The 24,700-nt window shown below is 38.5% G+C and overlaps 3 protein-coding genes across 3 annotated transcripts; all 3 read right to left on the minus strand.

Annotated features, from left to right (window-relative positions):
- Window positions 1-10,453: 10,453 nt before the first annotated feature.
- Window positions 10,454-13,629, minus strand: LOC128366545 (trypsinogen-like protein 3). Its single transcript, XM_053327281.1, has 5 exons — window positions 13,568-13,629; window positions 13,337-13,478; window positions 12,002-12,255; window positions 10,978-11,114; window positions 10,454-10,792 (listed from the first exon to the last, which is right to left on the minus strand). Exons 1-5 carry the CDS (start codon window positions 13,605-13,607, stop codon window positions 10,595-10,597), a joined length of 771 nt encoding a protein of 256 aa, XP_053183256.1. The 5' UTR covers window positions 13,608-13,629; the 3' UTR covers window positions 10,454-10,594.
- A 2,197-nt stretch (window positions 13,630-15,826) lies between these two features.
- On the minus strand, window positions 15,827-17,543 carry apoc2 (apolipoprotein C-II). The gene is made up of 4 exons (XM_053327285.1): window positions 17,451-17,543; window positions 17,096-17,158; window positions 16,817-16,973; window positions 15,827-16,724 (listed from the first exon to the last, which is right to left on the minus strand). The coding sequence occupies exons 2-4, from the start codon at window positions 17,142-17,144 to the stop codon at window positions 16,643-16,645; spliced, it is 288 nt and encodes a 95-aa protein (XP_053183260.1). The 5' UTR covers window positions 17,145-17,158; window positions 17,451-17,543; the 3' UTR covers window positions 15,827-16,642.
- Window positions 17,544-19,472: 1,929 nt separating this feature from the next.
- Window positions 19,473-21,227, minus strand: apoa2 (apolipoprotein A-II). Its single transcript, XM_053327286.1, has 4 exons — window positions 21,115-21,227; window positions 20,829-20,873; window positions 20,125-20,356; window positions 19,473-19,917 (listed from the first exon to the last, which is right to left on the minus strand). The coding sequence occupies exons 2-4, from the start codon at window positions 20,869-20,871 to the stop codon at window positions 19,761-19,763; spliced, it is 432 nt and encodes a 143-aa protein (XP_053183261.1). The 5' UTR covers window positions 20,872-20,873; window positions 21,115-21,227; the 3' UTR covers window positions 19,473-19,760.
- Between the last annotated feature and the right edge of the window lie 3,473 nt (window positions 21,228-24,700).

Below are 24,700 nucleotides of genomic sequence, written 5' to 3' on the forward strand. Positions count from 1 at the left end.
GGGATTTTTGGTTATTGAGGCACAGCTGAGTGTTTATTTTCATTTTAATTAGTTTGACTACTTACTGATGTGTCTGAGGAAATAAGAGGCAAATACAGGAGAGTGAGACAGAACTTCCAGTGGGGTTTATGAGCTAAAGATTTCATAGAAAAAAATCAGATAAAATTCATAGCATTTATGTGAGGAAGAAGAAATGTAATGGGAGATTGAGAGCTCTATCAGATTTCATCCAAGTTAACGCAAGGGTGAATGTGTGAATTGAGATCCAAGGCCACTTCAATTCTGTGCGACAGGCTGAGGTGAACTTCAAGATTTGTTTAAATGAAATAAAGACGCAATGTCAAGAGTATGTGTAACCAGAACCAAGAATCACACGAGCAGAGGAAAATTATATATTTTTTACATTTCAGTTTCCGATAATCCTTGGATAACCAAAAACATTCTTGAGTATGTTGATTGTTGTTATAGTTAGTTGAGCATAGCCATAAAAAATGACACTTTCTTTCACAAAAGAGTGAACAGTATTAAACTGAAAAGTGATTATGCTACTTTTCACAGAGCAAAAATCACTGAAGCCTTTGAGAGTAGAAGGGATTTGTTTCAGCTATATTAAATAATGAACTTTCATGGCGAGGTATTGAATTTTAAGTACATATTTAGCATTTTATAATGGAACTCTTCAGCAGAATCATGTCAAATGGACTCATTAAAGTGAAAAGCTGGATGAACTTTAAACACTAGTGAGACCAAGCCTATTTAACATCATAAAAGGCAGACAGACTATATTTTTGATAAACTGCAATCAGGACGTGTTCACCAGCGTACTGTGTGTGTTTATGATACTCATGCATTTGTGTTCGCACACAGTCGCACACCATGAAATGTTGGATTCAAAGTAATGCCAGAGGCAAAAGAAATCCCCTGAGGCCCAGAAGGGAGAGAAAGAGAGAGAGCAAAAGTTGGTGTTAAAAGACGAGGAAAGAGGGAGAAGGGCCCGGAGGAGCTGAAGAGCAGCTGTTGAGTGTTGCTCCTCCGAGAACTTCTGTGCATGCTGACTCCTCCCATCGGCTAACATTACAGCACAGCAGCTGTCTAGAGGATAAAACGCACGCACACACACACATGCACTTACCCCCTTAATACTATCTATGTTTTTGAAGATGATTTGCACTCAGAAACACAGTATCCCCACATCCACAAACTCTGACTTGAAGTAATACACACACATTACTCCTCTCTTGCATGTGTGTGTGTTAAAACCAAGGTTCCTGAAATGGCATACATACCTTTAAGCATGTCGAGTTGTGTAGTGTAATGAAAGGGTAGTGCATTTTTCACACTTGACCTCGTTGCCCAACTCTTACTGAGGAAAAGACACCTTAAAACACTTGCCACACATACACACCTGCCTGCAGCCAAACACACACATACACACAGATCCAAGAAAAACAGCAGTTGCATTTACATCATCCAACAGTATGCCAGCTTATATTGCTCCATGATCTCCTCTTTTTCACTTTCACTCATGTCTCACACATTGCATATGCACGCAAACACACTGTGGAGAGTGTTTTTTTCCCCTTGTGTGTTGTAACAGTAATAGCAGTGACAGCTAGAGCGACTTAGGGCATCCCAAGAGTACACCTGATAATTACTATCATATGCTCCACTGACTTACTAATGGAGCTTTGCCATTATATCCAATCCTGTCCTCCTTTTTTTCTTTCACTCACATATTCACCCTCATCTCTCCTGCTGTCGGAATAAACAGGATCTCATGTGTGTATCACTTGTTTTTATTAAATGAAGGCAAGGGCAACCTTGATAGCACTTTTTTTTCTAATTTATATTCTCGTTTCCATTTTCAATCTCCCCTTTTCACCTCAACTTCCATTTTATACTACTAATTTACTTGTCTGACCTTCTCTACTTCTGTTACCTTAATGGGAAAAAACTACTGCCTATCAAGTGATGAGAGAGCCCCGTTTATTACAGAGCCAGAGGGGTCTTATCAAGCTGCTGTTTGCAGTAATAGAAAACACGACACAGTGTTTAGTTGCTGACAGCTGCTGTGCCAGTGTGTCTACCTATGTCAAGGTTTTCCTTCATGTGCATTGCCTCTTTGTGTGTGTAAGTAAGGAGTCCTGGTGTTTCTCTCAGTTGCAGCCTTATCAGCTTATCAGACCTGCCCACTTTATGTGATGGTGGACATAGCTCTGCAGAGCTGCACACATGCACTAGAAAAAAAAAGTGTGCACAAGAGGGAGAAAGTATTTTTCTTCGTGATGTTTTGCAGATGCCGACCCCACTGTTAGTGTGTATGTTAGTGTAAATTATTAATTCCCCAAATCTCCAGACTTCTCTGCTTTTGCTTGCACTGCCAGACTGTGTCTTTTATACAAGTTGTACCACCCTGCACCATCCATACAAACACACTGTATTTAGGTTGGCCAAAACTTTGACCTTGGTGCTTCTGTACCAAGCTCTACTAACTAAAATACTTTTGGAGAATTGTAAGAAAGATTTCTGGTGCTCCAGTTGTGACCTGTACTGTATGAATAACTGTGTAAGGGCGTGCTTCTTTTATGAGCCCCATGCTGCAGGGTGAGGGGCAGCAAGGGTGGGGTTAGAGGGGCTAACATTCCTTACTAATTGTATGTGTTCTCCTCCCCTCCTTCCCCTCAGACTGTGTGTGCCAGATATGTCTGTGTTTGTGCTTTGTGGCGCAGATTGGTTTGGAAAATTGCCACCAAGACTCATGTTTGTGAATTTGCCCTTTGCCACACAGGGTCAGAGCTGGGGTTAGGTTTCATGTTTCAAAGGTTAGCTGTTATGCTACAGTAAGAACGAGAAGAAGGTCATATCAGGAGACACTGGTCCGACCATGATTCTAGTTCAGGGTGCTTTCTGTGTCTTGAAATGGAAAAACATATATTTGAAAATAATAATCTGTGAAATTGTCTTTATATATCAGTATTGGTATAAATATGCTGTTCTAACCCCTCAGGGGGAATGGGTCTTTCAAAGTTGAAACCCTTTGCTGCACAGGAAATGATGCATTTTACTCTCATGGCAGCAGTAACAGCAATATGTTGAAAATAAAGAGAAAAGGAAGAAGTGACTGCCATCATGGTCACTAATGTAGAGTTTTAACTGCAGACTAATCCACAAAAAAGGCATTTTACCCAGGATAAATGCTCCACTATATGTTCAAATTGTCTGCATCTAATGTTGTGTGAAGATCATTCAGGCTCTCATGATGATATCTGACAGGACATTTTGCAAAATAAGTTTAAGACTCACACTGAAATTCCTGACTGTACCACCAGAATACAGATTTTAGTTGGTCATATCCCTTATTTGTTCATTTTCTTGCTTTTTACTCAAGGTAGAATTATAACTAAACACATTTTTTCAATGTGTCTTTGACAAGAAGTAGCCAAATCAAGTAGCCTATGTTTCTTGTTAAGAAGTATAACAAAACTTCTCAATCTCAATCAATCTCAAGCTCCAAAATCAGATACCTCCCCAATGTAAATAGGTGAAACATACCTTTTTCAAATATTAGATAATCAACTAGCCTGCTAAAATTGTCTGTAAGTAAAAATGATTTACCCCAAACCCTGAGATTCTAAACCCCAATTACTTGACTGGTTGTTCAGTCTGTTGTTCAAATGTATTTACAATTCTCACTGATATAAAGGTTTTTAAATGTGCATTGGTTTTTGTACAAATCAATTCCTGAGGTTGTGTAGTTAAAGCGTTTTATGTAACAATCAGGTCATTTCTTTTCTTTCAAATGACATCCTTAATAGTCTGCCAGTTGTGAAAATTGCAGCCAACTGCTCACCCAATATATATTTTGTTAACTCTGAAAAGTAACACTCTCTGTGGCATTTTCAGTATTCTGTGGATGACATTTTTCTGCAGGCAGGGAGTTTCCAGGTTGCAGTGATATACGAGTTGACTCCTCTCCTCTGTGTGACAGACCTATCGATGAGACCAGGATTAGCTCAGGGGAGTTTGTCAGGCTTACCTGGTGTTAGCGACGGGACATCTCTCTCAGCTTGGGGATGTGTGTGTCTGTGTTACAGCGTTCATGTCCGTGTGTGTAAGAGGTAATATTCATTCCATATTGCCTGTTCACAATAGTAAACAGCTGTTAACAGCTTTACCGACTGTGTACCTGTTTATGTGAGATCATCGGTTGTTATTACTCTGTCTCCCTGAAGTAAAGTGTACCCCCAGGTGAAGCTTTCTTACTGCATTCCTCACACACAATCACACACACACACACACACACACACACACACACACACACACACACACACACACACACACACACACATACATGCACATGCACACACAAACATCTTCTCAGACACTCTGAGACATGCTTATACGCAGGAAACAGCATGTTCTGGTATGTTAGCCAGCGCGTTAACCAATCCATAGGGATTACAGGCCTTCCAGAGAAGGAAAGATACATTGGAAAAATTACAGAGCATTGGGAGTGGTGGGGTGGGGGTGAAGTACTGTGTCTCCATGGCAACGGCACCGGTCTATGGTGTTTTTAGAGAAGTGTATGATGATTGCACGGGAAGGCAAATGGATTCCCTGTGGGGTTTACCTCTTTGTAGCTGTGCCCCCTTTTTGAGAGAACCATTACTGCAAATGCATGTGTGTGTGTGTGTGTGTGTGTGTGTGTGTGTGTGTTTGATCTTCTTCAACATAGTCCTATCAATACTAATGCATTCTCAGAGTGCGTGTGTATGTGCTCCCCTCCTTCCAGTTCTGATCTTTAACATTTGAAGTTCAGTTAATGCAGTTCAATTACTGTATGTGTGTAACTGTAGCTATATGCATTCACAAACACATCAATATAGCCAGTTATTAAGTAACTTAGTTCTCTCTCCCCCATCTATATCTAAAGTAAACATGTTTGTGATGTACAAAAGCACTTTCATTTCCAGTGTCCAAAGTGACAGGACTATAGTGCAACAATAACCTGAGACACTGACCACATTAAGGTTGCCTCAGTTTTTGGCTTTAAGCCTTCTAACATGGGAGAAAATTGGAAAACCTGAGACACCTTCAGTATAGCACTGACTAAATGATTTGCTCATAACCCTTTCCCTGCAAGAATTGTGTTTGCTTTACTGGAAGAAATCTATACCAGTGTGAATAATAAGGTCAGAGTTATACTATAAAATAATTAGTTCATACTGTATGACCTGTAGCCTGAAATCAAAGTGTCTATAGCTGTAATGAGCAACCCTACTCAAATATAGGGTTATGGGGGAAATTTTCGCATAGTATTTCCTGGAAGGCATTCATTGTTTTGCACTCAGTTGTTCACGTGAAAAGTAGCTGAATAGTAATTTATCAAACACAACAAAGAACTAGAGAGAGAAGTTCAAACGGCTCCAATGGCTCCTTTCTCACCTCCACTCAGCTGGTGAATCACTGCAGGAAACAGGTGTGGATGCTACACTATCAATTTTGGAAAGTTACAGACATTTTCAGACTCAGGCCCTCTCTTGGCATTGCTTTGAATTGTTGTTTTGTTTCCCCTCACTATGTCTTACATTTACAGATCTTCAATAACAAATACATATTAAACCAGAAAAAGAGTGTGGATACATTACACAACATTACAAGCATTTGCACAATTATCCTAATTCAGTAAAACCTATTCATAATGTTTTAGTGTTTTGTTCATTGGATAGTGTTGCTACAGCATACAGTGTTTCCATATGTGTCCATGCCTTGTATGTTTGCACTCCTGGCAACGCAAGGCACTTTGTAACAGCATTTACTAAACAGCTTGTGTCCACCAAAAGAGCACATGCTCATTTAAATTCACAACGTTTTACCAATATGAATGCATAATGCCTCCCCCACCTCTATCTCTTTCTGTCTTTCTCTGTGTCTCAAACACAAACACACCGCTCCACTGTAACACTAACAATGATGGAGGGAGTGGGAGAAAGGCAAAGTAAAAGTGAGTGAGGAATGGTATGTGTGTGTGTGTCTCTCTCTCTCTCTCTCTCTCTGCATGTGTGTGTATGTGTGTGTGTGTGTGTGTGTGTGTGTGGGGGAGGCCACAATATTCATTATCCCATCAGCTCCCACATTATCATCATCCACACGCACACACACACTTCTAAACATGTTTTAACAGAACACAATTTTAATCACTTATTCGATCGCTCACTGCCTCTCAAAGACACAGCATACACTACATCCCACAAATACATGCACATGCACATGTACACACACACTGCTGCCTCTCTTGTAGCTATTAGGCAAGTATCATTAAAGCTCTTCAGATTAATTATCTCCCCTGATGAGCCACAGGTCTCAATGGGACGATGGGGAGAGATCCAGTGTGATTGACTATAAAAGTCAGCATCTCATATTAATTTGCATCTCTGTGAAAAGACCCATCAGTTTTTAGGAAGAAAGTGTGCATTTGAATGCATGTTAGTCACTTTTCCTCTCTCATGAGCCAGGTGCCACAGAGGAATGCTGGGAATGTAAGCCGGCGATGAGTGATGGCGACAGTTTGCTAGAGAAACAGAGCGATGGAGGGAGATGGGAGGTGGGAGGGAGATGCCTTGCTTTTACTGCACAGATATTGTACCAACCACTGATAAGCACTGTCACACACACGAAAAAAGATTTCCACCTATGGATCATCCTTCATTTTAATTCCCTCATTAATCAGTTTATGCCACGGTGTTTGGGCAATTGAGGATGATATTTGTTCTCTGTGGACCACGCATGCATGCCTGAGTTATGAAAGCCAGAGCAGAGAGAAGGAGGAAGGGAGGACACTTAGAAATTGGGAAATAATTTACAGTATGTTGGAAACAGGGAGTGAGGTAGGAGGAAAGTGCCTATGGTTAACCATTAATAAGGGTAAGTATATTATAACTAACTGGGCTGAGAGAGAAAGAATGCCATAGTCTATCCACAATCTCTAAGTATGTGTATTTGTCTGAAGGGTAGAAACAATAGAAATTGAAAGAGAAACAGAAATAGAGACTAGAATCTTTATCAGGGTTTGAAAATCCCTGTGGCCACCAAGGTCATCTATCGCTGCAACTTCTGATTGTGTTGGTCCATTAAATTCTGAGTGGGAGTTTAGGAGGGTACATCAGCTGCAGACAACAAGGTCTCATTCTGATCATTATTTTTATGCAAATTATATACAGTAATGACAATGTCAGTTTGTTGGCATTATCTACAGTGATGACATGTTCTTCACAGAATAGCCTGTAATAACCTTCATGATCTATTCACTTTACGACGATTATCAGGTCAAAAGTTTGTTGAATACTTCGGTTTGAGCAAATAACTGCTAAACTAAATACATTCTCATCAGCTTCGGCTGTACTTCACTGCTACTTCACAAATGTCAGCAAGCTAACATACCAAACTAAGGCATTGAACACGGTAAAAATTATACCTGCTAAACATCAGCATGTCAGTATTCTCACTGTTAACATGCTGCTAACATTGCTGTAGAGTTTTAGTCTCTTTAGGCAATTAAAACCTTCAAGCAGCTGTTGGTTCTTATCCAACATCATATACTGTATCAGGTATCTCCTTCCTACTCAGTTTCAGAAATTATAGAGTAGAAATGTGGTGTTTGCCGAAGCATATAAGATAACCAAATCCAATTACAACTTCACATGAAAAAATTATATGGGAGATGCTTTGTGTCTCCAAAGCAGACTGGTAATCTAAGGACCACGCCCTCCACAGAGGGATATAGCCCACATATTACAACAAACTGCAGATAATTTGGGAGTCTGTAGACGCTGACAAACTATTTGAGGGGAAATCTTACAGGATTTCAGGATTGCTGTATTGGATTTCCTTCCAGAGGGAAAAAGACAAGTCTCTTTTGTACCTTTTACAAAAGCTAGTAATTAACAACACAGTAGCTATGACATTAAATTGGTGTCAGTCAGATACCCGATAGTTATAAACAATGCTATCCAAAATCAAAAGGCTAAACAAACAAACAGAGACAGCAGCTCTTAAAACCCACACCAATTAATATCACACTGTTTTTAAAGTGACATCCAAGTTACCAAAGTCAGCCCTCTCAGTTTGCTGTATGTCTCCCACTGAGGTGGAAGAAGTGGGAGTGAGGAAAGGGAGAGAGGTGCTGAGAACAGATGGCAGAGTGGCCTCTGTGTTCAACTGCCTGGAAGATTATGGACACAGCTGTCAGTCATTTTGCATGTAAGTGTGTGTGTGTGTGTGTGTGTGTGTGTGTGTGTGTGTGTGTGTGTGTGTGTGTGTGTGTGTGTGTGTGTGTGTGTGTGTGTGTGTGTGTGTGTGTGTGTGTGCGCGGGTGCATATTTTAGTTGGTGTATGTATGCTGTTTCTGTGCTTTGTGTGAGTGTGTGTGTATGTATGTGCCATTAACTCCCCCATGTTTTCTCTGTTTCCTTTGTACTGTCTCTGTAGTGTTACATTATATCCATGTGTTTATTGCTATGACATATTTTTGTTAATTCACTGGTGTCATGGCAGAGCTCAGATCTTGGATCAGAGTTCACACAAAACCTCACAAAGAATGTAAGATTCATGTCACCTGTTCACACTGCCATGAACACCATTGCTCTCTTTCTCTTATTCCTTTTTGTCTGGCTCAATGTTTTTCTCTATTATTGTGCTTTACCACCATCTAGTGGTTCTTCACATTAATGCTGCTCAGCATTTGTCTTGTGGCACGATTTGCACAATGGCTTATTCCCAGTTACACCTGATTACCAGGCTCATTCCATTTGACATAATTCAATTCGATTTAATTAGATTCTGTAATAAACAGAAATTAAGCATTTTATCCAAAAATAAGATTTCTATAATTTGCAGTAGAAGGAGCTACAGTATAAACACAACAGACAGCCAATTTACACATCCAGACATTGAGCAACATTAGCATTTATTTGGAGTCATATATCAAATATTTGCTCTTGTTTTAGCTCTGGACTTGTCTACACCAATTCCTGAGGGAACTATATGGCTATCACATAATGCTCCACTACATTCACCCAGTAGTTGTTAACGTTATTTTTGCTGATGGTAAGCTGATATGATTATCACAGTCACCATCTTAGTTTAGGATGTTAGCATGAAAACATTTTCTGATTAGCACTAAACAAAACATACCTGAGACATCCAAATGATTTAATAATAACCAAAGATATTTCACAGAATAAGTGAGTGCTTTGAGCTGCCAGTGGTAAAAGAGGTAGTGTCAGGGTAGGAAAAAAGTGACTAGGCTTTATCTTCTGGGCGTCTAGGGTATCTGTACTAAATTTTATGGAAATCCACACAATAGTTATCTAAACATTTCATTAAACACCAAAAATAACAACATACTGGTGGTGTAAACTCAGTGGAATGAATCCTCTGAGGATTATTGAATGTCTGTACAAAGTTTCATGGTATTTCAACCAGTAGTTATTGCGACTGATTGACCAGCAGACTGACATTGCCATCCGTAGAGCCAAGCCACTGGCATGAGAAAATAAAGAAAGAAAGAAAGAAATATTTCTGTCAGGTTCATTTTAGTCAAAGAGAACTTTTATGGCCAAGTTACATTTGGTGGTATGACTCTGTTCGGGGACCTCCCTGCTCCTCAATGTGCTTCCATGGAAAAGCTAATGCAGGGAAAGCAGCAGCAAAGACCCCAGGTACTGAACACACCAGGCAACAATGACAACAGCATGTAAAGGAGAAGCTGGAGTGGAGGCGTGTTGCATGGCAGGTTGAGGAGGAAGCAGCAGGAAGGGTAGGCAGACTAAAGCAGTTTCAATAAAGCGCCTGTGTGTTATTTGCCAATTGAATGCATAGAAGGGAAAAAGTTGAGCCATCAGCTAATGTGGGCTGGCTTTGAGATCAGCTGTTATCAGCTGATGTAGGCAGGGTTTGAGATCAGCTGTTATCAGCTGATGTAGGCAGGGTTTGTGAGCTGGATGCCTGCCTGATCTAACACTGTCCCCAATTTATTAGTGCATCTTTATGAGTCATTTTAGTACTCATTTATTATTTCTTAGAACAATAATAGCTGGTTTCACATATTTGGGTTAAAAAGCTGCTAGTCCTTTTGCCAGGGAGTCAAGCAGTCACAAGATTTATAGATTGCAATGTATGTGGAACCGAAACAAGTATTCACTGTCATGTCTAATTCACTGTCAAATCAAATACGCAGCAGTGTGTGTGAAGTTACGAATTAGCGTGAGAAAGTCAGAGCTAATTAGCACCAGCTACCCAGCCGTGAAAACGATTTGCAGTGTCAAATGAGGAAAAAGGAGGAATCGCGGAGTAAAAGGTTTACTAAAATGTATGAATAAAACATGAGGCATCTGTACACATGACAATTTATTTTTTAGTTGTTTATAGCTACATTTTTTAGTTTGCATGGAGATTGTCCTGTTGCTTTTTAGCTGAGCATAGGATGTGCATATACAACTGCTGCAAAATGTTCATAAATTGATTTAGAGGTCAAACCCTAAATATTTGGTTCTAGTATGGTTTTCATAACACTGCACCTGGTCAGGAGCAGCGTTTACACTCCGTTTGACATCTCTGGAGTGGTAGCAGTTGGCAGAATGGGTTTGTAACTGTCCATCACACTGTTGATCCAGTCATTGTACATGCACAGCTTGGTGTAGACACTTGGATGGGCTGGGTTACTGCAGCCATGACTGAACCACTGCACACCCTGCAGCTGGCCATCACACATCATCACACTGCCGCCATCATTCTGAAAAACAGAATTAGAATAGGACACTCAGTTGCTGTTTTTCATGATAAATTCATGATAATATGTGAGTTTAACTTAAAACTACTTCATGCTCTGAAGACAGTGGGAGGCGGCAGGCCGGAAGCTGGCATGTACACAAATCCACACTCTGATCCACAGTTTATTTGAAGTGTGCCTATTCTCACCATGCAGTTATCTGTGTTTTCTTGACCAGCGCAGACCATGCCCGGGCTCCAATACACGTACTCGGGGAAAGTGTTCATACAAATGTAGTCATTCACAACAGGCACCGTTATACAATTCAGCCGTGGAGAAGACCCATCTGTTTTGAAGAGGAAGAAGAAGGTGGGTTCTTACTCTGACACAGTGAGGTAATCTACTTCAAATTTTATAGGTTTCTCATCTGAATTTGTAACATAAGTACAATTTAGCATTTGTGATATATTCTGTACAACACCCATCAATCTGCCACTCATTCAATGAGCAAATTTCCCTCTTTTCTTCAGCAAGTGTATGGATTATTTCCCATTTTCATGCATTGCCACTTTTTGCACTGAAGCATAAGGTCTAAACCTTGAGTAAATACTATTTTCAAGGTCTACCTCTTTTAATTAGTTTTGATCACTGACAGATCATTTTGACAGGCAATTAGAAACTCCTCTGATTAAAGAAAGTCATTTTTAGCCATTTTTAAAATAGCTGGTCCGTGCCTTGTTAGAGCTGCAGTGACCAGAATATTGATCAGGTTTTATCACAACTTAATGTTCACCGGGTGAAGAGAATGAAACCTTTCCCTGAGTCATTGTGAAAATATGTGTGTCTGTACTACAATTTCTACGCAAATGAAGACATGCATACAAATTAAGAGCACATTTCTTCCAGGTCCAGAGAGCAGTAATACATATCAACCACTGATGGGCAACAGGCTAGTAAAAGACAAGAAAATGACTGTTTAAATAAAACACAGGTTTACAAATGATTTAGAAATGCATTCAGCATTTTGTTAGGACTTAAACGCGCAGTGTATTTGATCAGAGAAAAAAAATAGAATGGAAATTTATACAAAAGCCATAGTAAAAATATTGTACAACAGGGAATACATAGACGGGATTAGGGAACACTGGTTCATAAAGTAATTATACTACTTTCTAGTGTGGTGAGGAGTTAATGAGGTGTGAAAGCCACAGTAGCACCTTTAAATCCACTTACAATGATTTGCGATGGTGGAGCCCCAGCCGCTGACATAGCAGGTCTGTCCAGGCTGTGGGCAGTGTTTGGGCAGAGGGATGGGCTGGACATACATGTTAAAGCGGGCAGGCTTAGCCAGGCGGACCATTGTGAGACTGTGGAGGGGTGAGCGGTAGGGGCTGTGACGGATTACATCAGCAACATGAATGTGTTGCTCAGTGCCCTCCTCCACTGTCACATCATGTTCCCCAAGAGATGCAATGGTACTGTAGGATCTGCGGAGGACAGGGAAAGAGGAGAGGGAAGGAGAGAGGAGAAGAAAAACTAATTTATTAAGCTCAGGCCGACCTTTCAGGCCTCAGGTAGAAACAAGACCATGACCAAAGAACAGTCGGCCTTAATCAGATATGAGCAGCAGGTTAATCATTTGTAGTGCACAACAATATAAAGCCTTTCTAAATACCAAACAGCATAATAACAAAGCTAAATAAGAAGACAAATTGGTATACAACCTTCTTATTGACTTGTTTGCTGACACAAGACAGAATGTAATGAGTCGATTAATCAATTATAAATCTACTATTCTGATAATCTATTTGAGTCATATTTTTAAGAAAAAATTTCCAAATTCTCTGATTTTGGCTCCTCAGATGTGATCAGGACCGAAGAAGACATTTGAGACTTAGACATCACTTGTGATCCACATATTTCACCATATTCTGACATTTTATAGACTGAAAGACTAATCAATTAATCGAGAAAATAATCAACAGCTTAATAACATTACTAATTAGTTGCAGCCCTATTGTGATGTAATCTCTTGAAATTATTTATTAGGAAGTATCAGCACAGCATATACAGTACTACAAAATGATCAACATAGCAAAACAATAGCTGAACCATTCACACAAAACATTCTGCTTGTTAATCTATTTTGGAAAACTCTATGAGACACTGAGGAACTGCAGGTTAAAGGTCATGCTTTGGCAAATGCATTAAATCAATTATATTTAAATAAAACATGATTGAAAAAAAATGATTGACAAAAAAGATTATAACAAGCACCTCATTCTGGTATCCCAATATATGATTTAACTGCTGATATTTTGGGGAAACTGGATGCACATCAAGTTTCAGTGGTGCTATTAGGATAAAACACTGTTTAACAGGAACAATTGTAACTCTTTACATTAAATGTTATGTTAACTCATAACTCTGAAAAGTGTGACAGTCATAAAAAATGAGTCAACACATAAAAGATGTGGCAAACATTCAGGTCAGGGTAACAAGAAAACACAAATTATGATTCTCACTCAGCATCCCATTTGGATCTGCACCAACAGTTTGAGTACCTACCTGGGTGCGCAGTCAAAGGAGGTTACAAGCCACCACTCATCGATAAGAGCTCCACTGCAGGATACTCCTCCACCATGCAGATGGACCTGCCAGGGTCTAGAGTGAGGCTGGCACATCTTGTAGTCCTGCAGGGGGGATGCTCCTGTAACACAAAAGCGAGAGCAAAGATAAGTTAAGTGACTTTTCTATACTGTTTTTTTTTCATTTAGACACTGCACAGTAAATATCTACCTGCAAGCCCCAAAGCAACCATCAGAAGGAGGTGATTCATGCTGTATCTCTTGATTATGTAGCTAGAATAATGTGTGATGACTCTTCAATCAGTTTGTCCTATTTATACCTGAGGACAGAGGGAGGAGCAGACAACTTTATTGCTATCTTGCATCCTTTCCCATTCAGCCATAAATTTTGTACTAACCTTATCAGAGAAATTTTTAAAAACCTTTGTAACAATACGTCCAGTAAGAGGGACACACTTTCCTGTAACTTCTTGTACCTTTGTTAAGAACAAGGAAGAAACTAATTTATGGTAAACAAAAGGTATCTGTGAGACATAATGTCTATTTCAGTCATTTAAGATCAAGAAGAAAGGACAACTGCACACTGTCTGCCCCTGCTCAGTAAAGATACTTTCACTTCCCGGTCCTTCTTCAGCAGACCTTCTTCTTCTGTATATGCTGACAAATGGAAATAAACATCTTTATATACAAAGGGCAGGGATGACAGTATCCAATTACAACAAACATTTCATTGGTGGTAATAGGCTCTTCTTAATCCTGAAAATATTAAAAAGTAGTAACAATTAAATCACATTTATCAACTCATTGGCAGTCTAACTAAGTCAATCATATTAAACATATAAATACTTTTTTAAATAAAAAAAAGTAAGTAAGATGGACTAAATAATATGAATTTGTGATATTACATCAAAATCACAAAGATCAACTCATCCATATTAGGTCAGAAAGGAGTTAAAGGAAAATGCCTGAGAATAAAGAGAATAAGAAGAAAAGGCAACATCAGGGGAAATAATATAGGCCTACATGATAACATCACATTCAGTAATAGTTCATCATTAAGACCCCTAGATGTGAGAATATAGGCTTCATATTATTAAAGCAGAATGTTGGTTGCCCCATCTCTTGGGTGGTTGCACTTTTTTTATACCAGTGAAATGTAGAAATATTATGGTTAAGATCATTAAAGTGCAACAGTTTGTTTTTGGTGAAAAATCGCAACAACATGTAGTACACTGATCCTTTGGGGTTTTTTGGTTAGTCTTAACTAAGTGCACATTAAAATGGACAATGGTGTCATAAATAAATGAACAAAGCTTCTGTAGTGTTACAGGAAGAAATAATAAAGGAGATAAGAGTCGAGATAGATCTTGTTTATAAAGTTAATATTTTACTGTGATGCAATTGTAAAAGCTTTATCTTAATGAAACGTCACACATTGCTTAACACTAAATGTCCTCAAGTAACATTCTACCTGGGAAACCAAAATATTTTACAATGTTAATCTCTCTCCTTGAAGACTGTAAAAAAGGTGATAATTACTTTAAATCAGGTAAAGTACTGTCACGGGTTCGATTAACATATCATACGCAAATGTTTCATTACAATATTCAGTGAGTTAAGTTGTCATATTCAGGCTCAGGAACAACTGGTGACATTTTTACATGACTGAATGTGCAGACTTTTGACTAAGAGGTTTTAGACCCCAAACAACAAAATAATTACAGTATTGAAAAAGCTTCTTCATGTTTTATAATAATGTGGGCACATGCAGTGATGTTTCCCTGTGGGCCGCACATACATTTATACACACACTCACTGGGTCCAAGCTCGCCTGGAAGCACTGGATGTACACTCTCACTTCAGAGGACAGTCATTTTTAGGAGCAACATCTAAATGTGATGGTGCCAAATCTGATGGCAAGGGACAAATATGAGACAAATTCTCATAACACAAAATGCAGTCCTTCTCAAATTGATCTTGTCGGGACAGATTTGGACAAAAATACAAAGAAGACTGCAGAAATTGGTGTCTGTGTGTAGCACTAAATATTAATATTGGTAGAGGTCTCTGAACAACAACAGTAACAGCAGAATTATTTGAATGCCTCAGATGTTAGGCATATACATATATACTTTGAATCCATACTGAAAACTTACCTTTATTCATTTCATTAGAGCGTACCCTAGAACCCTTTGTCATCCCTTTAAATTGTTAATGTGGTCTTATTTTCATTTTTCTTATTATTTTAATTGTGTGTTTAGCCAATGTATTCTTTATAATTGTAAAGTGCACTGCAGCCTGGTCATTCTACATTGTGTGTGTGTGTGTGTGTGTGTGTGTGTGTGTGTGTGTGCATGTGTACTTGAAAGCAAATTGATCTCTTTTGTTTGTGTTGTTTGTACATTCAGAAAAGGCCACATGTTGCAGATTTATGCATTCATTAAAAAAATCACCATATTCTTACATCACTGTTGTCAAAATCCACAGATCAAACTTCACAGTCTCTGTTGTTTATTTATCTCTGTTGCCCGCTTTGCACTCAGATTATACATGTTGTTCCTTTTCATCTATTATTAATTGCAACAGAAGCCTCTATTCTGTTGCTGCCTCAGCTGATAAAAGTCTTGTGTCTCATTGCAGATTCACACAGACATAAACGTGATTCTTTGCATCAGTGAGATAAAAGAAAACAGGTCTTACACAAACAGACAGCAGTAATATGCACAATTTAGCATATCAAACACTTTTTTCCCCACAAAATAATTTCTTGGTCATTATCAAATACAGACACCAGTTTTTGTATAAATATTTTATTTCAAGATATGACAAATATTTTAATGTATTCAGGTTGGGTGGTGGAAAGACTGTTAGATGCAGTTACAAGATAACTAAAAGACCAGTAGGTGGCGTTAGAGAATTAAATAATTTGTGTTGTTTTCATGGCTGGATGTTTTCTAATTTGGAGACCCATGAAGAAAATCTTTCCTTTTGCTTTTGCTGGCCAAGTTGTTCTGTCCAGTTTCCTCTGTGCAAGCTGTTAGTTGTTTGTTTCAAAGGATTCCAGTCCCTGTTGGGCGTTTATCACCATTTACCACCAGTGCAGTGGCCCAAGAAAGCCCTGCAAAGAGCACTGGGCCATTATTTTTTTAAATGCAATTTGAGGTTTGGAGGCTTAGGTGAGGTGAGATATGTCCTAGTTCAGAATGTCAAATGTTGTTTTTTGGCCTTGAGCTTCAGACCATGCTGTCAGACAGGATAGCTGAGATCACTGGGAATCGGTTTTTGTTTACTGAAAGATGTGGTAAAGCTGGTCCTGCAATATGCCGGCATAGGTGCTCACAACTGTGGTAGTATCAGTGTACAGATTCCTGTGGGCACAACACCAAAAAAGAAGAGTTTTATATATGAATTCACACTTTTCCATGCTGAGCACATACTGATTTAATTTAAAATCTCTTACACTGCCTTCTCCTCCAGCTTCAGGCCCTTGATGTTGTCCAGGTATCCACTGGCAGTGTTGACAGCTTCCGAATAGTAGGACTTGATGGTATCTGTGAGCTTGGACAGGGTTCCCTGTTCCTCCTCTGCCTGCCTCGGCATACGGAAGCTTTCAGCACCTGCATAAAAACAGGTCAAAGGGGTCAATGGGTAACATAGTACATCAGGAAAACAAACAGTATTTTCCAGCACCAATTTATCCTCTTTCAAATTGAATTTCATGGTCTGAGAGTGCACTTACTGAGAGCGAGGAGTGCAACCAGCACAGTAATAACCAGCAACTTATTCATGTTGTCACTCGTACCTGCGAGGAGAGAGAATAAAGAGAACAGACTGACATTTAAAGCTTAACTCACTTTATTCAATTTATTTATATAGCGCCAAATCACAGCAAAAGTTATTCCAAGGCACTTTTCACATAGAACAGGTCTAGACAAACTTCCATGTGTAGTTTATTCTTATTATTAATCTTGTTGAACATACAGCTCATGTCTTAAAATAATTAAATCTTTTCTTTTTTCATAACATTTTTTGCGTTTCTGAGACTCTCACATTCCATCCCATGCAGTAATTAGAGTAAATATGGCAGTACTCACTGTATTCTCCTCCAGAAATGAGTGTGATGAAGAAACTGAGTAAGAGCCACTGTTGGCCTGACCTGTTTATATAGGAGCGTAAATGTGTTGACTTGTCGCTCACCGAGCCAAAGTGCACTGTGTGGGAGATAAACCTGCACTGTTGTCTGCCCTGTGTTTGTGGGACTATGTGTGACATTGTGTCTTGATAAAAAAAATAAATTGTGGTTATCTATGCAAATACAAGGATGAGTGAAGCATTAAATGGGCCTTTAAACGTCATCAACTTTCAATTAGGAATTTAGTCTGAGTGGATTTCCTTTGCACAATGGTTGAAGACGGGCATTGTGTTAATACATTTCCCAATGACTCTATGTCTGTGACGCTAACTTTGAAAACAGTACAATCAATTATTTTCTATTGATTAGTTAAGTAATTCATGAATGCAACATACTCTTACACCTTGCCCTGTTCACAGTCCCCATAGGGAGGCACTTGTTACTTGCATAACAGTGGTGATACGTTCATGCCACATTACAATGGTCCTAAGTTCTAATATGATGGCCCGAAGTCTAGAGTGTGTTGTACACGTCATCCAGCTAATTCAGGTTATGAAGTATTTAGGCCAGCTAAATTCGATTTGTGTACAGGTGAAGGATACCTCTCAGCTCTTTTTATGACATGGGCTATTTTTCTCTGATTGATTTCAAAGGAGATTGGGAGTACATCGTTCTGAACATTTGATTTTCTCTTGTTTTTTTACACTTTTTTTCTATAATAAATACTTTGGCCCTGGTTAATAAGTGATACAGTTGTTTTTGGTTGACATGGCATTTTTTTAATGAATGAATATATACTTTTATACTGCATACCACATTGAGAAATCACAGTGAAATGTATAACATGCAGAACACAGCATTTATACAGTTTATAAAAGCTTTGGATTTATTTTTCTATGACTAAAGAACAGTCATAGAAAAAATATGAAGTTTAACTTCCCAGCTACCTGTATATTCTTTTGCATGAATACAAAAAACAGAGTGATGGCTCAGTTTTGATCTGATGTGTTTGGGGTTTTTAAGATATTTTCTCTGTAATAGCTATATATTATCCAGTCTTAAGCAAACATTTCGGGTTAGTCATGTGATCCAGCCACACATGTCATGTTGCTTGTGACCCAAGAACTCAGGTCAATATATGAGAACAGCTGCGGGCAGCAGGATTCAAACTGAGACTGAGAGTTTGATTTTGATTAAATCCAGCTGATTCAAAGCTGAGGTGACTCAGTTCTGTGTGTTTAGCTCTATAGCTAAAGACAACATTAAGTTGCATAATGGCACTAATGCTTACAGCGACACTGACATGATAATCTATCAGTTCTGTTATCTTGAAACCTTTATGTCATAAACACTGCTATTACACAGAGAGCAGATATATTTGGATGCTTAACGAAAATAAAAAAGATTACCAACCATGTCGGAAATGAGATAGAAATTAAGAATTAGCACATCCTGCTGCCGTCATTCACAATTACCAAAATGACCTATCACCTATATTATCACTTCATCATTATAACACTCATTTAAAATTTTATGTCAGGAAAAGGTTGCTTGTTTTGAAATATTTCATGTGATTTTGTACTTTTTTAATAATTTAATATAGGACTTTACAATTATATGCATCATCTTTCACCATTCTGGGAACAAAATTCAACTTCTTGGTCTTCTGCTACAAAATATTTCTTTATGTAATTTAATATTACTTTATGTTGTATCATTATTCTGTATACACTTATTTCATGTTTTTTATCACTGATTGAAACTCAATGCAGCTCATTTTAATAGTGTCTTGCTAAATAGTTTGTGTGGGAAAAAATTAAGATTTGGAGATTTTTTATCTTAATTAAAGCTCATAACTAATTGTATAACAACATTTGCCCTTCTCATGAAATAATATATGGATAGGATAACGTCTGATATAAATCTGTGTATCAGAATCTGTTAAAGTAAACCTCAGTGCCTTGATGAAAGAACACATTTCAAGTTGTTTCCAGTTCATTTTATTGAACGCACTCACACATATACATACACAATCACACAAAGACTATGGTTAGTGTATCAAACACAAAATACTGTACATGCACAATTTTGCATAGATGGTGTTGACATGTTTGACATGCTTTTAACTTTGCTCCCTTTGGCAAAGATATTAACTGGAAAAGAAGCAAAGGATGCATTGTACATTGCTCTTCTCAGCCTAAATTGATGTAATTTCTATGAGCTATTATCTATTACAGGCTGGTGGCAGGGGGTTTGCTGTATTTGGTCTTCTTTACTCAGCGGGCATGTATTTATCCAGATACACCTTGATACGATCGATGGCTTCGCTCAGGTAGTCGCCGACGACGGGACGCATGTAGTGACCATACAGACCCAGGGCTGTGGAACGGGCCTTGTCTGCCAGAGGAGCTGCCTCCTGACCCAGACCACTGCACAAAACAGGAAGTACAGATTATTTAAAGAAATCTAAAGATTCAACAGCTAGCTCAGTACATAGAGGAGCCTTGTCTTTTATTTTCAGTAAAAAATGTGTGATATACTCTTTCTCTTCAAAATACTGCATACTGAAATTCACAATTAAAGAAAATGCATTTTCCTGAAATCTACTGGAAGGATATTACTCTGCGAACACTTACGTGGCAACCTTGACGACGGCTTGGAACTCAGGCTTGGCCATCAGCTCCTCAATGTAGTCCTTGGCAGCCTGACTCTGCTGACTGTCACCCACTCTCTCCACAAGTGGAGAAGCAGCGGCCTGAAGCTTGCCATAAGCATTCAGCAGCCTCTTGTAGAACACAGATTTCAGCTGGTCATACTTTTCAACAAGCTCCTGATCTGGTGCTGGAACATCACACAGGCTCATGGAGACTGAAATTAAATAAGAGTGGTAGGTTTATTAGATTATAAGAATACATGAAGAGATCATATTGTTAAGTTGTTCTTGCATTGGTATTCCAAAGCAACTATTTAACTGTTTATTTATGTGTGACAATGTGCATTTAAAGCCATAGAAAAGCTGATTTGCAGATATTTGTTTCTCAGTCACATTTATTTAATCAGTCTTCTGTATCTTGTATGTCGACAACAAATAAAGCAGCGCAGGAACTATTCATGCAACAATGTCTATTAAATCATCGCCAATGTAATTACAAAAAATATTTCAGTTTTACCACAGTCAATGCAAATAGCTAGTTAAAATTAATAGCATTTACATTTGCCTCAGTTGATTCTCTGCGTTTTGTTTAGAATTTTCTGTATTTCAGATTGCCATGTAGTAGTTCAGCGTTCAAATCAAATACATACACTGCAATTGCTTAGTTAGCATTGGTTTTTGTCTTACCCTGCAGAGTGAGGATGAGTGCCAAGGCGTATTTTGCATTCATGTCTGAAACAAAAAGCAAGAAAAGACAGAAAAATTAAACTCTGTATATTAATGAATCAATATTTCTTTTCCATATTTGCCATTTTAACCTGAGGATATTATTAACAAGTTGATAAAACTGCAGACATTAAATGCAAAAATCAGATCCCTGAATATTTTAATAAAAGTTACATTTCAGTGCTATCAATTCAAGATGTTTCAGAACAGAAGCTTCAAGCGCTGATGCATCAAGAAGAGCCATTACCTGCTGCTGTGCTGGATGTACAGATCCAAGAAGTGACAGTCTTCTCTGAATGTGAGTTGTCTGTAACTCGGAGCTCACATCTGGCCAGGATGATATAGGGGGGGACTGCAAACAAACGTCATCTGATGAGCATACACACACCTACACACACGCGTGCATGCTCATGCACATGCACACACACACATGTTCACCTAAACAAAGTCCAGTGTACATAATAATCACTTTAAATACTGTATGTGGAAATATGACTATGTGGTTATGCAATGTTCCTAAAATCTGCATTTATCTATATTCATATGGCGATGCACTCAGACCCCTCCTGATAATGCATACATTTTGCATAGTTTGCAAAATTTCTCCACATGTCATTGTCCTTGTGCCTCATGTGGAGAAAAAAAACTTTTAAAATGACTTGCCTGTTGTCACCTCCTGCAGTAAAACACTTGATTAGATTAATTCTTGCTAATCAGCATTTCATTAACAACAAATCAGAATCCAGATTCTTATTGTCTACTCAGTGAGAGATCAGAGTCAAATGGTCAGCAGGTCAATCAACAAGGACCTGTCTAGACACACTGTGCTGAACCCAGAGCAATTCTGTCCTCACCTTTCACCCTCATACACTGAGCCAGACTGCATGCAGGGTCATAAATGATTATTGCCATTACCTTTGTAACATTTTCACTTCTCTTTCTGTGTCTTCTTCTACATTCTTTCTTCTTCTTTCTTCTTTTTTCGTCTGATTTAGAGTCACAGCAACAGACACAGTAATGTATAGGCCACTCAAATGGTAAGATGTATGTGTTCAATAACAGAACTAAGTTGTTTAGTTTCTTTCTAGAGAAATATCCCCTTCCAGTATTATAATAAAAACCTACAAATGATCACATGAATGGTCACCCATAAAGGTTCCCTCTTTTGATTTTTGCCTTTCTTGTTGTCAGACAAGCAAGGCCCATACAGTAAAAACAGAGACAACTTGTGCTGTTTGATATGAAGAGTTTTATTATAAACTTTTTAAGGCATGAGCAGTGTCTTGTGGCAAGAACATGAATTCACTGTCAGTTTTTCTTTAGTCCTCCCAAAAAAAGGACACAATAGATCACAATGTGAAAAGGGATCCATAGTTATGTCCAAGTGACAGACACCATTTAGTGTCCATAGTAAGATGCAGTTCAGATTATATATAATTTGACAAAATGACATATTGAGAGGTGGTGGGTTGGTTGGTGGGTTGGTTGGTTGGTTGGTTGGTTGGTTGGTGGGTTGGTTATTTGGTTGGTTGGTTGGTTGGTTGGTTGGTTGGTTGGTGGGTTGGTTGTTTGGTTGGTTGGTGGGTGGGTTGGTTGGTGGGTTGGTTGTTTAGATCTTAACTTGCAAAAAGTGGAAATAGTGAAATTTGCTGCAGTTGATTGCTGTTTCACTCCGAATGCAAGTGTCAGCATTTCTAACTGTGAGTTAGATGTTATGTTTAAAAAAACGCAATTGTCTTGGTGTTTACTGTTATCATGATGATGGCGGTTGCCTAACCTTAAGGAAGTAGTATATTTAGGCTACACCACGTTTCAATTGATCATTTTAACTGAAACCATCTAACCAAGTGGTTTTTATACCTAATCCTAACCAGACCTTAACAACAGTGTAACAACATCATTAAACATCATTATTAAAACAGTAATGGTTTTGGAAAGCACAGACAAATGATGTTATCCTTTCAATGATTACTGATAGAGGCACCTGATTAGAAAATGTTCCTGTGGGTAGTTCTGAAGTGCACGGTGAAATGACCTCTTGTTGTTTTCTTTAGTTTTGAGGGAGCTAGTCATTTTGACTAGTTGCTTTAAAATGGCATGTAGTTGTCAATGGTTGTTTGTATCTTCTCCCACATGGAGCTTTTAACATCAGAAGCCCATTTGGAATAGCTGTCAGTCACTGGTTGGAGGTGGTCTTCGTAGTAAGAACCAGCTATCCCCAGCACTACCTCCCCCACACTCAGGACTTTAGTTTTGGCTTCCCTATGAGTTGCACAAGTACACAAATGAGCAAATAAAGTACACATAAACATGCACACACAAACATCAACATCAATGTGAACACAAACAACATATTTTAACAATTCTGATAACCAGCAGTCATTCAGAGAAATGCTCAATCTGTTTCAATCAAGTACCTGGCTTTATTTGCCAGTCTCGACAGCATTCCCTCCGGTTCAGGTTCAGGTTCAGGTTCAAGTGGGTCTGGTGTCTGGGCCAAAAGTGGCCCACATGCTGCAGAGGAAGATCCTTATCAGTCAAATACTCAACAGTCAAAAAAAGGAAAAGACGTGATTGATAAACAGAAATAAAGTAAGTGAGACTGAAGATGTTAAAAAATACACACCTATTAGTAAGATGAGACTGGAAAGAAGCAACTTCAAATGCATCTGAAACAAACACAGAGGAGAGAAGTAGAGATAGTCGTATTTTAAAATGTAATCAGCTCTTAAATATTCATATTAATATTTCAATTGCTCTCAGTAGTTATTTTTCAGCACAATCCATTTGCAGTGTAACTTAAATGTCACAAATTCAGTTGTACTGTATTCTTAGCACATCATATAAAAAAAGTCTTTTCAACATTAAAATCATCACAACGTCAAATGTAATCGCAAACTTTAAGATAAAATAGGTCTTTGGGTTCATTAACATCACAAACAACTGACAAAGGGTATTTTTACCTTTTGCTCTGCAGCTCTGGTCAACAGAAGTTGAATGAAACAAGTGTTATTGAGTCATACTATTTGTATTGGGTGACTGCTACAGTGTGTACATTGGTCCTGATCAGACGACCATTCAGTTTCTTCCCCTTAACTTCATTACATTGTTTTTGTGGCAAAAGCTGACAGACAGCAACAGGTATTTGACCTTAATAAAACACACAACAAGTATGGATCTACTTGGCTCTTAGACTGATATTAAATTAGTGTATGAGAAAACACTGATAAATACACATGCACAGACAAACTGCATATACACATTTAAAGCAATCATTTGAGATTAGGTTGAGGGGAATATATTTATTTTATAAAGTCATAAACTTAATCTCTTGCACATGGGCAAAACCTGTCCTGGTTTGATGTAAATGCTGGTCTTTATCTGTGTTAGAGGAGAGCTACTGCTCATTGATTTCATCCACCACTACTGACAGTTAAACTTTTTGTTTTTTGTGTGTTTCTTTGCTCTTTTAACTTCTAGCTGTATTATTGGGTTGGTGTTAGTATATAAGTGAAGACACATTGCTTTTTTAGATCTGCAGATCCTGAACTCTTGATGTCTTTTCAAAATCAACATTAGCTAAGTTGACTGTCCAAGCGCCCTTTGGATCAGATATTTCAACCCACTTGGCTGGCGCTGATATGTATACAGGCCAGTCAAAGTCTCTGTTCTAACATGAAAGATAGGGGTTTTAGTGAAGACTGAGTGGGTGGTGGGGTGGTAGAGGGGTCAAATAGATAAACATTTTCAGCCAAGCAAAGCATTTCTGTGGGCAGAGTCCATCACAAAATCAATTTAACCTGTTAAGTGACACTAAGGTCTATTTTAACTTA

The sequence above is a fragment of the Scomber japonicus genome, chromosome 10 (genome assembly GCF_027409825.1).
Source record: "Scomber japonicus isolate fScoJap1 chromosome 10, fScoJap1.pri, whole genome shotgun sequence".
In the NCBI taxonomy this organism is placed as follows: Eukaryota; Metazoa; Chordata; class Actinopteri; order Scombriformes; family Scombridae; genus Scomber; species Scomber japonicus.

Bases quoted from the DNA above. Each gene is read 5' to 3' on its own strand.
- LOC128366545 (XM_053327281.1), bottom strand. From the start codon at position 13,607: ATGAATCACCTCCTTCTGATGGTTGCTTTGGGGCTTGCAG. The intron at 13,479-13,567 runs GTAGATATTTAC...TTTGTGTTACAG, and splicing joins GGTTGCTTTGGGGCTTGCAG to GAGCATCCCCCCTGCAGGAC. The intron at 11,115-12,001 runs GTAAGTGGATTT...TCTTCAAAACAG, and splicing joins CTCCACCATCGCAAATCATT to ATGGGTCTTCTCCACGGCTG.
- apoc2 (XM_053327285.1), bottom strand. From the start codon at position 17,144: ATGAATAAGTTGCTGGTTATTACTGTGCTGGTTGCACTCCTCGCTCTC. The intron at 16,974-17,095 runs GTAAGTGCACTC...GTTTTTATGCAG, and splicing joins GGTTGCACTCCTCGCTCTCA to GTGCTGAAAGCTTCCGTATG. The intron at 16,725-16,816 runs GTAAGAGATTTT...TTGTGCCCACAG, and splicing joins AAGCTGGAGGAGAAGGCAGT to GAATCTGTACACTGATACTA.
- apoa2 (XM_053327286.1), bottom strand. From the start codon at position 20,871: ATGAATGCAAAATACGCCTTGGCACTCATCCTCACTCTGCAGG. The intron at 20,357-20,828 runs GTAAGACAAAAA...ATTTAATTTCAG, and splicing joins ACTCATCCTCACTCTGCAGG to TCTCCATGAGCCTGTGTGAT. The intron at 19,918-20,124 runs GTAAGTGTTCGC...TGTTTTGTGCAG, and splicing joins GCCGTCGTCAAGGTTGCCAC to TGGTCTGGGTCAGGAGGCAG.